Here is a 14,997-nt window from a genome sequence, read left to right on the forward strand (position 1 = left end):
TGATATAATAAATGATATATTCCTCCTCAAAACCAAACTGGGATGACTCCAGAAACACAAAGATTGTTTCATACTTTCATAAATGTAATTCACCATCAGTGAAGTTGTACAGCAGAAGCACACTGAGCCCATAAAACTGTAATTCACCACATTACAAAGAAAGGGAAAAACACTATGATCATCTTTAAGATAAAGCATTTGATAAAATTAAACACCCATTCATGATAAAAAAATTTTAGCAAACTAGGATTAGAAAGAAACTTCCTGCCTTAGACCATTTTGTGTTGCTATAAAGGAATATCTGAGACTGGGTAATTCAAAAAAAAGAAAGGTTTATTTGGCTCATGATTCTGATGTCTATAAAAGTTCAAGATTGGTGAGGGCCTCAGGCTGCTTCCACTCATGGGGAAAGTGAATGGGAGCCTGTGTGTGCAGAGATCACATAGCAAGAGAGGAAGCCATGGAGCAAGAGGAGAGGTACAAGGCTCTTTGTAGCAACCAGCTCTTGTGGGAACTAACAAAGAGAGAACTCACTTATCCCCTCCCTTCAGGGAGGGTGTTAATCTATTCATGAGGGATCTGTCCCCATGACCCAAACACCTCCCATTAGACCCAACCTCCAACACTGGGGATGTAATTCAACGTGAGATTTGAAGGGGTCAAACATCAAAACTACAGCACTGCTCTAAACTGATTTTTTTAAAGGGGCTCTATTAAAAAAAAAAACTACAACAAACATATTTAATTGTGAAATGATGAACATTTTTACCTCTGAGTTTACAAATGAGACAACGATGCCTGCAGTCACCACTTTAATTCAACATCATATTGGAGGTCCTAGCCAGTGCAATAAGGCAAAGGAAAAAAATTATATAAGGATTAGAAAGAGACAGGCTTTCATTATCATAGATGGTATGATTGTGTACATCGAAAATCTAAAAGATTCTACAAAAACTAGAAATTAGTGAAGTTAAACAAGGTCTCTGGATGTAAGGTTGCAATACCAAAATCAATTATATTTTATATGCCTGCAAACAATCAGAAAATGTTTTATTAATATTATTTATAATATCAAAAAACAAATAATAAATAATTCAAATAATTTCGATTCAATTTTAAAAATTTATAGTTATACAAGATCCCTACACACCAAAAACTATTAGAAAGTTGTACTTAAAAGAACATCTCAGTAAATGGAGAGTTAAACCAGGTTAGTGCATTGGAAGACTAAGTGTTAGAAAGATGCCAATTATGCCCCACGTGACTCCATATATATTTACTGTACTCCCAATAAAAACTCTGCAGGCTTTTTGTGAAAACTGCTACTATAATTTACATGGAAAGGAAAGAGGAACAAGACTAAGTAAAATAAACTTGAACAAATAGGTGAACTTACTCTACCCAATACCAGGATACATTATAAAACTACAATGAGACATTGTGATAATTATGCAAAGATAGAAAAATGGACATAGAACAGAGCTCAAAAATAAATCCAGGCACACATGGCTATTTGATTTATTATAAAAAGCAGCACTGCATAATAGAGGGTCTTTTCCATAAATAGTGGCAGTTGGGTAAGCAAATATGGAAAAAATATGGACCCTACCTCATATACTCACAAAACTAAATTCTAGATGTATGATAGTAAAGGCAAAATAATAAAGCTTCCAGGGGAAAAATTTTCATGATGGTGTACTAGCAAAAGACTTTATAAACAAGACACCAATAATCAATTGCAAAGAAAGATTTGTTTTGACTACATGAATAGATATTATATTAAGGAACTTGTGTTCATCAATAGAAACCACTCACAGAGTGAAACGACCAAAGATATTTGCAATATAGTTCAGGCCTACCATATATAAACCCAAATCCTACAAATCCATAAAAAGACAAAAGACAACCCAACTGAATACAAAAGGAAGAGAAAGAACAGGCACTTCCCAAAAGAAAATATTCAAATGGCTCATAATCCTTGTATCTCAGCCATCAAAATACAACTAAAAATCACAACGCGATTACACATTGATCAGAATGGTTAAAAGAAAATGCTAACATTACAAAGGGCTGGTGAGGATGTAGAGTAACTAAAACTCTTAATAGGATATTGGTGGAAGTAAAAATTGTTATAAACACTTTGGAAAACTGTTTTAACAAAAACATGAATAAAATGAACGAGCAATTCTACCCCCAAAAGGGGGTACAGCAGTATCATTCACAAAAGCCTCAAAGTAAAAACAACCCAAATGTCTATCCAACATTAAAACTGACATAAGTTATGGAATAGTCACATGACAAAATATTGCACTGTAGTAAAAAAAAAAAAGAACTACTGCTACATGCAACAACATGGATGAATCTCACAATGTCAGCGAAGTAGTAATACAAAGTTCAAAAACACGTAAAACTAACTTATGGTGTTAGAAGTCAGAATTGTAGTTATTTCCGGAGAAGAGAGAAGATCTATGATTGAGGAGGAGTATGAGAGGTACTTCTGGAGTGCTGGTAATGTTTTATTTGTTGATCAGGATGGTGTTTTCAAGGACATGCTCACTTTGTAATAAATGGTTCACCCAACTGCACACTTCTGCATACTTTTCTGTATGTATATGTCAATAAACAAGTTTTAATATTTCATGAATCTGTCTCAAGTGTTGTGCAAACTCATATCTCACATCTTCAAATGCTGTATTTACCAAGAATCAAGCCTCAAATCTCACAATTAATACAGCTGAAACAAAAATCATAACCCCTTTATTAGGAGTTGAACTGTGTCCCCTAACCCCTGGTACCTGTGAATATGACCTTATTCAGAAATTGAATCTCTACAGATGTAATTAAGATATAAATTAAGATGAGGTCATACTGGAGTGGGGTGGGCCCTTAACTCAATATGACTGTTATAAGAAGAAACGGCCAAGACAGAGATATACAGGGGAGAATGCCAGGTGACAACAAAGCAGAGATTGTAGTGATACAGCTGCAAGGCCAAGGAATGCCAATAATCTCTGGTAGACTTAGAGCTCAATTAAATAATAACAGCCACCAACAAAAAACTTATTACTACCCCAACACCATCTTTTACATTTTACAAGTTCATGTTATGCCAACTCATTCCTTCAATGCTGAGTCATCATTTCATTCATTCTTAGTTGATATCTTATTCCATTTTCCCCCAAAGGTTCTTGTTTCCCTTTTTAAAAACGTTTTTGAGTATTTTTTTTTATTTTGTTTTTCTTTTCTGTGAGACAGAGACTCACCATGTTGCCCGGGCTCGAACTGCTAGGCTCAAGAAATCCCCCTGTCTCAACCTCCCGAGTAGCTCAGACTACAGGCGTATACCTTGGTACTTGGTCTCCATTTTTCCCCAAAGGTTCTATTCTAAGTCCCAACATCACCCCACACTCACTTATTCTAAAAATATCTTATTTAAATCACTAAAGGTCAAAGCTTCTTTTTAACATCTCTTTCGTACATCTAGCACTATCTCTACATCTTTACCTGTCATTTTCTTTTCCCTATCTAGTAGAAAGAAGAGTCTTTCATTTCTAAGACTAGCCTCTCCCATCTGTTTAATTTTTCTATTTACTTTGTGTTCCTGGACTCTGTCTATCAATGTGCTTCTCATACTCTACTCCCAAAGACATAGAAGTCTTATCATAAAAATTAAAAATAAAAAGATTTTCAAATTTCTTGAGCGGACACAAGTGGACAGTATATTTTCTTGGGCTATAGCAACAACATCATTTAGTTTCTAAGAGCAGCAATGTCAGTGTCAGAGGTAAGGCTTCAGTATTCAGTGTCTACAAGACAATAAGTAATGACTTTAACAGACTGCTCCTCAATATTATCTTGGTATCATTCTAGATACAGTTCTAGATGCCTAGTCTCTTTTGGTTCTTGATTTCCAACGTGAACCACCCAATATTCTTTTAACCAGAGTCAAGTTTCTGATGTTTGTTAACTAAGAACCTTGACTGTATTAGTCAATTGAGGCTGCTATACAAAATATCAGAGACTGGGTAGCTTACAGGACAGACATTTATTTCTTACAGTTCTGGATGATGGAAGTCTGAGATAAGAGTGCTAGCATGTTTGGGTTACTAGTAAGTGACCTCTTTCTGGCTTGCAGATGGCTGCTTTCTTGCTATATCCTCACAGGGCGGAAGAAAAGTAGCTCTGATTTCTCTTCCTGTTCTTATAAGACACCAATCCCATCATGGGACTCTAACCTCCTGACCATATCTAAACCTAATTACCTCCCAAAGGTCCCACCTCCTCCTAGTACCATAATGCAGGTTAGGGCTTCAACATATGAATTTTGGGGGAATACAAGGGTCACAAACATTCAATCCATAACAACTGATATATTCTTCTTCCCTCTCAAATTACTCTTTCCCATCTTTCTCAAGAGTAGACCCTACCCTACACTACTTCTTCACTATCCTCTCTTTGTTAATCCCTTGGGATTTGACTTTTTTCTCCCAACCACATTTACCAGAATTACTAAGAATCATCAATTCCCCCCCAACTACTAAATGTATTCATTCGTTTATCTGTCAAGTAAGATTTTTTCCCACATTATTTCTCTCCTTCCTCCCTCTCTCCCTCTTTCCAAGAGCTTATCTAATCAAAAGATCTCAATCTTAAAATTTTTTCTCAGCTCCCTTCCTTCTTCTTCCCTTCCCTCTCTACTTCTCTTTTTCTTCTCCCTTCCTCTCTCTGCCCCTCCATCCCCTTCTCTCTCTCTGACTCACACAATCCAAATATCTCAGTCCTGATAATGCCCAATTTCACATCCTACCTCCTACCTCTCAACAAATTTCCAACTAGTTCAAAAACACAGCCCAGAGGCACCACAATTAAAAAGGCTGCAAAAAATTAATGGATTGATTAAAGTCATCAATCTTTTCATTAGCCTTTCCTTTCAAAGGAGAAATCCATGTTAGTTCATATCTAACTCCTCCTTCTTAATCCGCAATGATATCCAAATACCATGTAATCTACTCAGATCCCTCCCTACCTTTAAATCCCTCTGCCAAATTGACATTTATCTCTGTAATCCTCCCTTTCCCATGGACCACTGCAATGGTTTTCCCTTTCACTTGTCTCTCACAATTCTAAACATATCCTTTACACTGCTGCCAGAGCTATACAATACTATCAAGTCACAGATACACTCAATAGTAACCTGCCTTCAGAAACTCCTCACTGCCTACCACAGTCTAATCTCCTCAGCAAAATATTTAAAAATCCATGACTTCCCTCCATAAAGTTCATGCTTGAACCACATGAGAACACTAATTCCTTCTACAGAGTTCTTATCTCAATGGTCTTTTTAACTTATGTCCTCTTTTTCATTGACATTCCCTCACAAATGGAAATCTAAACTCTTTCATCAAGAGTCAGCTAGAAAATCAGCCCTTTTTTAAGTCTTCTTCAAGCCCCAATTAAACTGTTCTTTCCTCTATAATCCCACAACACTTTGTTTATATTTCTAACATAAGATAATTCATTTTCCCTTGCATTACTGTTAGTTGTATTTGTAGAGCGCTTTATTGCAATTTAATTTTCATAAGAATTCTGTGAAAGAAGTATTATATAGCCAGTTTTACAGAGGAAAAAAACAGGCAGAGAAGTAACTGGATTTAGAACAGAGAGAGAGAGAGAGAGAGAGAGAGAGAGAGAGAGAGAGCGAGCGCGCACGCGCGATATCTTTTAGTTGTGAATCTTCGGATAATTAAATTTTACATTTCTTAAGGGTAAAGACTACAAGGGGCCTAGCAGAGAACTTCTCCTGTAACAGATGCTTTGTGTTTTATGTTTTAAATAAACACTCTTCTCTGTTTGAAATAACCCTGTTTTACCTGTCTAAACTATTTATTCTTGGAGACATAGCTCAAAAGTCTCATCATTTTCCTTAACTCTTCCAGGCCTTACTGATCTTTTTTTAAGCTGTATCACACCACTTTGTATGTTGGTTACAAATGTTATATTTATGCTATTAATCTTATTAATGGATTTATAAGCTTTAGAGAGCCACCCACCATGCTTTATTCTACCGTGGTATCCTCTGTACTATCTAGCACACGACTGGTGCTCTATCACCTGTTTCCTGGTTGATGCTCACTAGTTCCCAACTTATTCCCTGCTCCAATTTCCAAGCCCCTCATTTTTTGCATAACAGGTATAGATCAACTGTTGTAACTAACTAAATTTTACCATTCTAATCATCTGATGGGAGAAAATCTACAGTGACTATTTTAGATGACTGTAGAGGGCAGCAAAGCAACAGCAGTAGCCTCAAAAAATATGTTTTATTTTTCTTAGGAAATTTCAGGATTGGTTTTCATATTTTAACAGATGCTGTCAAGATTAAAGCTTTTGGAGGACAAGAGATATTGGAGGATGCTACATACAAATTTCACCAGCTACGTAAATATTTAAACATTTTCACTATCAACTATAAATACAACAAAAATCTATCAATGACCAGATCCTTTTATATACATATGGAAAAACAAGTTTGATAAACAATGCATGGTTTCAAAATAGCCACTATAATCGCTGATTCCTTTAAGAATCTAAAAGTTGAAAATGTTTGAAAATGTTTTCTCATTGAAAACTGTAAAAAATAATCTATTTCCTAATTTTATTTTCTTAAATACAGAAAAGATTGTCAACAGTCTAACTAGACAGTCTTATCTCCTAAGAAAAAAAGATGTCTTCATTAGTATTACTATTCTAGCCTTGATATGGCTCCTTTTTGTTATTCAAAATCAGTCAGTCAACTATAGGGTCAATACCAGCTTTAAAAGGAAAAAATATAAATCCTTTGACATTGTACTAGTATATAACAACAAACTTTTCAAGGCAACAACTTGAAAAATAGGAAGTCCTTACTGTTACTTCAATATTCAAATTCATTTTGTTTTTAATATGTACTAGGCAGACAAATTACATCATCAAGATAATCATATATTTATAACCTCAGAATTGCTTACAGGAATGGGGAAGCTACTATCAAAGTGGTTACTGAATACAACTTTATTATTTGCATATGTTTCTCTAAGTTTGTGTTAGTAGTAATTTATCTCCTTTAAATTTAAACAAGCAGAAATGCAGAGTTTTAGAGTGGCTGCTGTAGCCATTAACATAAGCAGACTCACGATTTAGTGAAAAATGCTATGATGTTCTAGCCCTCTGCCCTTAGCAAGAAGTATAGAACTGTTAGCTATGTACCCTCTCACACTTGAATTTCTTCAAAAAAATTAAATAAAAAATACTGAGAAGCACTCTTTTATTCTGCATTTGAAATACAGGAGCTAGAATATCTGTAAGCAGGTTTAAAAACTAGGCAGTTTATTTTCTGACTTAGCATTAAATTGAATGTATATAGCCATGAATGATTATCTCTAATCTAAATCAAATTAGTAGGGAGTGTGAGTTCATAATGACAGGACATTTGTGAAATTAATCTTAATCTTAATAGTCCACAGTAGCTATGACTAAATTAAAAATTTTATTAATAATCTTCAAAACATGGGCTATGAAATTTTAGTCACGGCAATCATGGATAACTCAGAAATAGAGTTACTAAATGAAATTCATCTTATTTCAGTTTACCAACATTTCGTTGATATTTTTATTCATCCTCTGAATTGAAACAATAGAAAAGTCAAGAACACTCTTAATTATAGACAATGTTCTCAAAGGCTGAGTTGGAGCCCTAGCTCTGTGTATCTATTCTTATATTTGCACCTTGTATGTTTCATGTCTTTCCCAGTAGGAGCACTGGCATATTTCCATCACAAAGCAAACTAGCTATCTTAACTTTACCCACTTTATTCCTAAAACTCAATCCCAGAGCAAGATGTGTTCACACATAAGGTATGCCCACTTAAGCAAAAGTTAAATAACTGCACAGCTGATTTTGTAACACCAAAGAGGAAGACTTGTATTCTCCTACAAGATTAATTTCACAAACATCTTAAATTCAAAATGGGTAAGACAATGGGAAATAAAGAGAACTAAAGAAAGCAAAAAAAATTTTAAAAAGAAAGAAAGAAAAACTAGTGCAGAACTGTCTCATCAAGTAACATCTTTAACTCTATCAACCTTGCCTAGTTTATAACGCAAATTTAAAATATATATTTCTTCTAAGATAGGAATATCAAGAGTACAAACCTCTCTTAAGAATATATTCCCATAGTGTGTTCTACACAACATAGCTTCTGCAACATAGCAGGTATTAGACAAAAAAGGATTTAATTAGTTTGTAAAATGGTGTATTTTACTAAATATATTTTTAGACCATTAATAAACTAATGCACATTGTAACTTTCCACGAGGGGTATATGGTTAGTTTTTCCCCATTCCCAAATGTATTAAATCATGGTACTTTCATCCAAGTCTTCCTATCTTCTGAGACTAGTGTTCCACAGAAATACTTTGACAAACATTGTTCTAAACCCTTTAAGGTTGAAAAAAATGAATAGAATTGGCATGTTCACTGTATTCAAGAAATGGTAAATTTTCTTCTTCATGAAGAAAATTAATCTTAAACCAAGCCCTTCAGAATTTGATTAAGTAGGAAGAATAACCTACATCAGAGACAATGAATAGTTTAGACTTGCACTGTCCAAAACAGCAGCCATGAGCCAGCCATTCCACACTCTGGTACAACTACTGCTAATGTAGACAGTCCAAATTGAAATGATCTGTAAATATAAAATACCTACCAGATTTCAAAAACTTACTATAAAAGAAAATGTAAAATATCTCAAACTTTTAATATCAACTGCATGCTAAAATGATATTTTGGTTACATTGTTTTAAATAAAATATTAAGATTAATTTCCTTGTTTCTTTTTTGCTTTTCTAATGTGGCATCAAGAAAACTTAAAATTATGTGACTTGTCTTTCTATTGGTTAATAGTGATTTAGACTAAACTTGATTTTGCTATTAAATTCTTGAAATAAAGACACTTGGGTGCCTACTGTATGCCAAGCACATGGAAATACAAATCATAAACAAAACAGTGAAGTGTATTTCTTTCAGAAGAGTGATCACATCTGGTCAAATCATAAACAAAAATGCTGAAATGAATAGCACTGGTCAGGGGAAGAAAGAATCATCTGAAGTTGTCTCTCAAAACACAAATGCCCCAACCCTCAGACTCCACATCTCCCCCTCTTGCAAAAGTGATCCAGTAAGTCCACAGTGGGGCCTGGCCATGTTGTTTTGAAAAAGATCCCCTAATAACTATGACTGAACTCACCTACACACCCTAGTTTTGCTGACTTTAGCAGCTATCTGAGCATAGTGATATATAGCTCCACACTTTTTTGTTATTTTATTTCTTCTGAAGAAACCTAGGCTGAAAGCCTGAAGACCCTCTACTAGGTGCAACAACCAACCTATTTAAAATAAGAACAAGTCTGATTCTTTTTTTTAACCATTAAAGTTAAGGGAAACCAAATAAAGTTAAAACAACTATTAGATCTCTTCTATCTATAGAGTCATACATATAATTTACTAACTTAAACCTATAAAATAGTAGTCTGAAGTGTTCAAAGGTATACTATCAAATCTTAGCCATTAAATCCAATTATGAGCTGATATAATTTAACACATGGCTTAAATTCCAGTTTATGAATATCTACTCATTATGTAACAAGCCTTCCCTACTCATAATTAGCAGAATGAATGGTGGGCAGTCAACAGTCTTGCAAGAAAAACAATCTCCTGGATGCAATATTAAACAGAACAGGTAAAATTTACAATGTAAGTATACAATAGCCTTTTTAAAACAACTTTAGTTCCTGCATATGGCTATATCTAGACTCATAGAAGGCCGCCCTCACCAAAATTTTAAGTTGATGGCCTATATTATAATTAATGAGCTTTTCAGAAAAATAACTTGAAGCCTACCCTTAATAAAGTTTTAAAACAAATGTTATTTAAATAAATGATTAAACTATGTCAAAGCCTATTATAAAAATAAAAATCTTGGGTTCAAGAATTTAAAGACAATTTTAGACAAAAATATATAAGGTAATCAAAAGTATGACAGATTAATGGTGCTTAGACTTTTCATCTGTGTGCTTGGCAAATTATCTTTAAAATTCCATTACTGACTTAAGGGTTATTTTATTTTACCCTACATTTACATATTAATAGTAATTATTAACTAAATATCTCATCTTTTGCAAAAAATATAGTGCTTATTAATTTTTATAAATATTTTAACAGATTTCAGAATACGTTACAGCAATATATTATTTACTAATTTTAATCAGTAAATTACAGAATGTCTAAATACTATTTTCTTAAGGTTATCACAGATTCTCTTCAATAATTTTCAAATAATTGGCAATAACCCATAAATTTTGTTCCTTAACTATACAGAAACAAAACATACATCAGAGTTGCTGAGTCACTAAGTTGTATATATTTAAGTGTGACATAAACAAGGTAGGACAGTAACCATATATATAATACACACACAGACACAATTGCCCAGCTCTTACAATTCCTATTTCTGATGCTGTAGCTAACTTCAAGTAAGGAAGACTGGATCTTTTTTGCTTGCTTCTAACTTTGGTTTTACTCTCCAGTAATATCTGTTTAGGATGCACAAAGATTCATACAGGCAACATGTACTATAATATAGGCCCCAACCCGATACTATCAGTAAGATGATAAACTAGAAGCTAACTATGTCTCCCTTTCCCAACTCCCATTTTCAATACAATCACTAAAATTCTAGGTGACCTTATGGAATAGCCAAATCTTAAAATGCATTGGACATCATTAAGAGAAGAGTCAACTAGGCTCCATACAATTACACAGTTGAGTTAGTTTGACTGTATTCTAATATACTGAAAATTGGTCATCTGAATATTTATCTTTAGTAAACTAAATAAACATTTAGAGTCACTGATTGGGCTATACCCTCAATATAAAGATGTAAAGTGCAAATACACAAGTAAATTAACTTGAAAACTCAACTATTCAGGACATCAGTGTAGAATTTAAGAATCACCAATACCAACCCTGGTTGGTTTATGCTGTGCAATATAATAAATGCTAACAATTGTTACTATATTCCATGCACTCTAAATGTATTGTTTTATTCTTTCATTTAATCCTTACAAGAACCCAATCAGCAAAGTGACAATGTTATCTGTTTTCTTAAAAGATAAGACACTTGAAGTTTACTTAAGTGGCACTCTTTTTTCAGAATCAAACTGCCTCTTTAGCAACTGAAGCATAACCTTCTGGAGAGATAAAGAGAAGGGACATCTCAATAAGATCTGACTCAAGTGATTTTTAAAAAGTGATTGATTTTTTTCCTCATTTCACATTCCTGTCTTTACCAAATGGGTTAAGTATCCACCTTTCAGGCAATTCACAGTACCTCATGCATATTTCTATCATAAATACCAAACTGTTCTATAATCATGTTTCCTTTATGTCTATTACAAAGTTGTAAGCACCTTGAAGCCAAGACTCTGGCTTAGTCATGTGTTACACCCCAAGTGGCTATTAAGGACATAGGAAATGTTCAAAGTGCTTTTAAAGGTTTCACATCATATTAGATCTTCTTTACTATCTTTTACGAAACATCAATCTTAAGATAAAGCATTGCTGAAAATGGAAAGACGCACAGAATCTCAGAGTCAAATGGGACCTTACACAGGTCAAATAGTCTATCTTCTCATTTGTCAATGCCATATCCCTGCTAATATTCTCTACTTCCCAAGAAAAATGTAGGAAGAAAAAGTGAGGTAAATCTGATCATTTATGAATTGATTACTGCCATCATAAAAAACATGTAATTTCAGAATTAAATAAATGAGTCTTTATCAAGTCAGATGATATTATGAACCTAGTCCCCTTGACCTTTATGCCTAGGAATTTCTTAGGCTTAAAAACAAACTGTCAGTTTGTCAACCTGTAAAATTTTCATTTTAAGAGTTCAGTTCTCCAAATAAGATAATGTTCACTCCCCCACAAAAAACAGTAAATCTGATATAAATATTTTTATAACTTTCAGAATATCAGGTCTACCAGTTGTGAGGAATATTTTTAACAGTCAAATTAGCATAATAAAGTTAAAGTTAAGGCCATGCTAAATGTAAGCTACGTATCAAAAATAGCAGCAAAAAGAAAAAAATCTGTGTGTAATAAAACAAGTAAAGCATTCTGATCAACAAATCATCAGATAGAGTTGTCTTTTTAAAGCTTTTATCTTTTCAATTCTAAAACGCTCTACTCGGTCAAACGTAAGTACAAGCCAAACGTTTTAAGTAGTACTATGAATGTTAGTACTACTATATTAACAGTAGTTAGATCAACAAGTTGTTAGATCAAGAGCTTACTTGAAAAAATTCTGTTTCGATACTATTAAGCGTCCGTAAGTCACAACAACTGTGCCCTATTCAAAGACTGAATTCTAAAATAAAGGCTGATGGAAAAAACTTGTCATAAGGGTTCACAAATTAGGGTGTCATAACACCATAAGCCAAAAAAAGCAGCTCTTTAAATGAGCAGTGCACAGTAACACAAAACTGGTGTCTATCTCTACAACTAAAAGCAAAGTTAACTCTAAAAACTTCAATTTACACCTGCTCTAAATCACACAGTCCATTTGTCTCTAAGATATCAAGTCCCTCCAATACCACATTATTGAAGAGATTTTTTAAAAACCTTTTTTCTGTGTCCATGTGAAAACCAATGTGTTCCTTCAAAACCTAATCAACAATTCATTGCCTCAATCACTATAATTTATGTAAATTCTGTCTCCTCTATCGGATGTGCATGTTCTCTAGCTTCAGTCATCCATAGGGCTTTGCCTAACTATATCTACCTCTGCTGAGGTACAAATATTCTCTCAATCCTTAACATAAACTAAGCCAGGATAGTCATCCCCTCCAACTACGCTCTTGCCCAGTTGTAAGCAGCATCCTCAACCCTCCTTAATGGAAAAGGACAGCGCACAAATTAAATCCAGAATTTTGCATCAATTTAAAGAAGCATAGCACTGAGAACCAAATATTTGGGGACTCAGAATATAGAAAGTGTACGTTAAATAATATTCCATATATTACACTATATTCTGTGTAAATCATAAACTTTATCACTACAGTGCTAGAAACGTAGTAGTGAATTGGTAGTGGAAATTCTCGGCCTATAGGGGGGACTCCATCTCATCATAAAAACTTTGCATCCCTCGTAACCAACTACCCTGACTCAGGACTCTCTTCTAAGTCACACTATCGAAGAAATTCGCACACATCTCTGCTTTTAACGAATATCGGAAAAACTTCTATTCAAGGTTACCTGAAACACTGAAAACCAGTCTTTGAACAAGCTTAAGCTTTACCTCTTCACCTTCCTCACCAAGAGCCCTCAAATAACGTCCCTCAGTGTTTTGATATTACCTATAGGCATTTAGAATTAATTTCCAAAGACTGGTGGCCTTATTTTGCCAAATCACCGCCTTCCATTAATTATCCCTTACGTCCAGTTCCCTCGCATGAAAGGCAGATGTGTTTTTTACAGGATCCTTACCAAGCAGGCTTCTAGTCTCCGATACCTGGGAACAGAACTTACAGAGACTAGCTCCCCAATGTGACAGGAAAACAGTAACCTAACATGGGGGAAGAAAGAGACGGGAAAAAGGCGCGGGGCTGTTTCGCTTACAACAGCCAAGGCACAATCCATGCAATCAAGCATTTAACACGTAAATCTTGGTCTTGGGGACAAATAGGGTTTGCTAAAATAAGAGATGCGACGGGGCTCAATCCACAGAGACCCAGAGGCTGCCAGGGCAGAAAGGGGCCGCAGGACGATAGAAAACTGGCTGTAGGGGATGCTGCAGCAGGGTGGGCTAAGATGGTGCCTTCTCCAGGGTAGAGACCATGAGGGTGGACTCGAAGGCTTCATTCCATCCATCGGGCTCTGGTCCATAGGGTTTCCGGGCTCACAGCTCAAATTTCACCAGGGGAAAAAGGGAGGCGGCACACGGACATCCCGGCACCTTAACCTCAGTCCGAAAGTCCACGCTCTCGGCTTCCCCGCGAATGAGCGAGGAAGTAACAGTCCCTGGAGCAAACCCAGAGGAGCCCCGCGCACTAGGCGCCACCGCCGACCCCTGGCCATCAACGCGGCGACCCGCGCGGCCACGGGGGAGGGAGCGGGCAGCCCGCGCCGCACTCGCCGGCCCGGCCCGGCCCCGGCCTCGCCCCGGGCACGGCGAAAAGTTTCCAGCCGAAGTCGGCGGCACTCGCTCGCGCAGCCAACCGCCGAACACAACCGCCCCGCCGCCCCGAGAGGGGCCCGGCCGGCCCAGTCGCGCCGCCCTCAGCCCGCGCCAGCCGCCGAGGTTCACCTACCACAGAGTCGGGAGAAGAGCAGCAGAGGGAAGAGCAGCAGCAGCAGCGGCGGTGGCGTCGGGGGCGGCAGCAGGAGCCCGGCTCCGGGGGGAGAAGCAGAAGAAAGTTGTGCTTTGCCGCCTCCGGGACACAGCGGGGCCGGCCCCGGGGTCCGCGCCATCCCCCACGCTCCCCCCGGCCCGCTCGCCCGCCCGCCCCGCCTTCTCCCCGGGCCCCGGCGCCTCCGGCTCTGGGCGGCGGCAGCAGCGGCTGCGGCGCGGCGGCGGCGGCGGAAGGTCCGGCGCGCGCGTCCGCAACTCCCAGCTCTGGCGCCGTCGCCGCAGGCTGACACTCAGCCGAGCGCTCGCGGCTGCCTCGACTCAGCCGTCGCCGACGCCACTGCCGAGGCTGAGGCGGGAGCCGCCCGCCGCCGCCGCCGCCACTCCCCTCCCCCCGGCACCCGCCCGCCTCGAACTCCTGGGAACTCGGAACGCACCACCCCGCCCCGCGCGGGAGGGGGAGAGGAAACCGACCCTCCGAGCCGCGCTGCCACTCGCCCGCCCTCCCCGCGCGACGCCCGCTCCCGTCCGATCCCGGGGTGCGACCGCGGCT

At 37.4% G+C, this 14,997-nt stretch overlaps 1 protein-coding gene across 2 annotated transcripts in view; it reads right to left on the reverse strand.

Moving 5' to 3' along the window:
* The window catches only part of NECTIN3 (nectin cell adhesion molecule 3), a 111,548-nt gene extending 96,905 nt beyond the window's left edge, over nt 1–14,643 (reverse strand). For both annotated transcript variants that reach the window (XM_045540335.1, XM_045540334.1), the window contains exon 1: nt 14,407–14,643. In XM_045540335.1, coding sequence (XP_045396291.1) covers nt 14,407–14,566 — 160 coding nt within the window. In that variant the 5' untranslated portion in view covers nt 14,567–14,643. The remainder of the gene's footprint in view (nt 1–14,406) is intronic.
* Nucleotides 14,644–14,997: the final 354 nt, after the last annotated feature.

This window comes from Lemur catta, chromosome 1 (genome assembly GCF_020740605.2).
Source record: "Lemur catta isolate mLemCat1 chromosome 1, mLemCat1.pri, whole genome shotgun sequence".
Classification (NCBI taxonomy): domain Eukaryota; kingdom Metazoa; phylum Chordata; class Mammalia; order Primates; family Lemuridae; genus Lemur; species Lemur catta.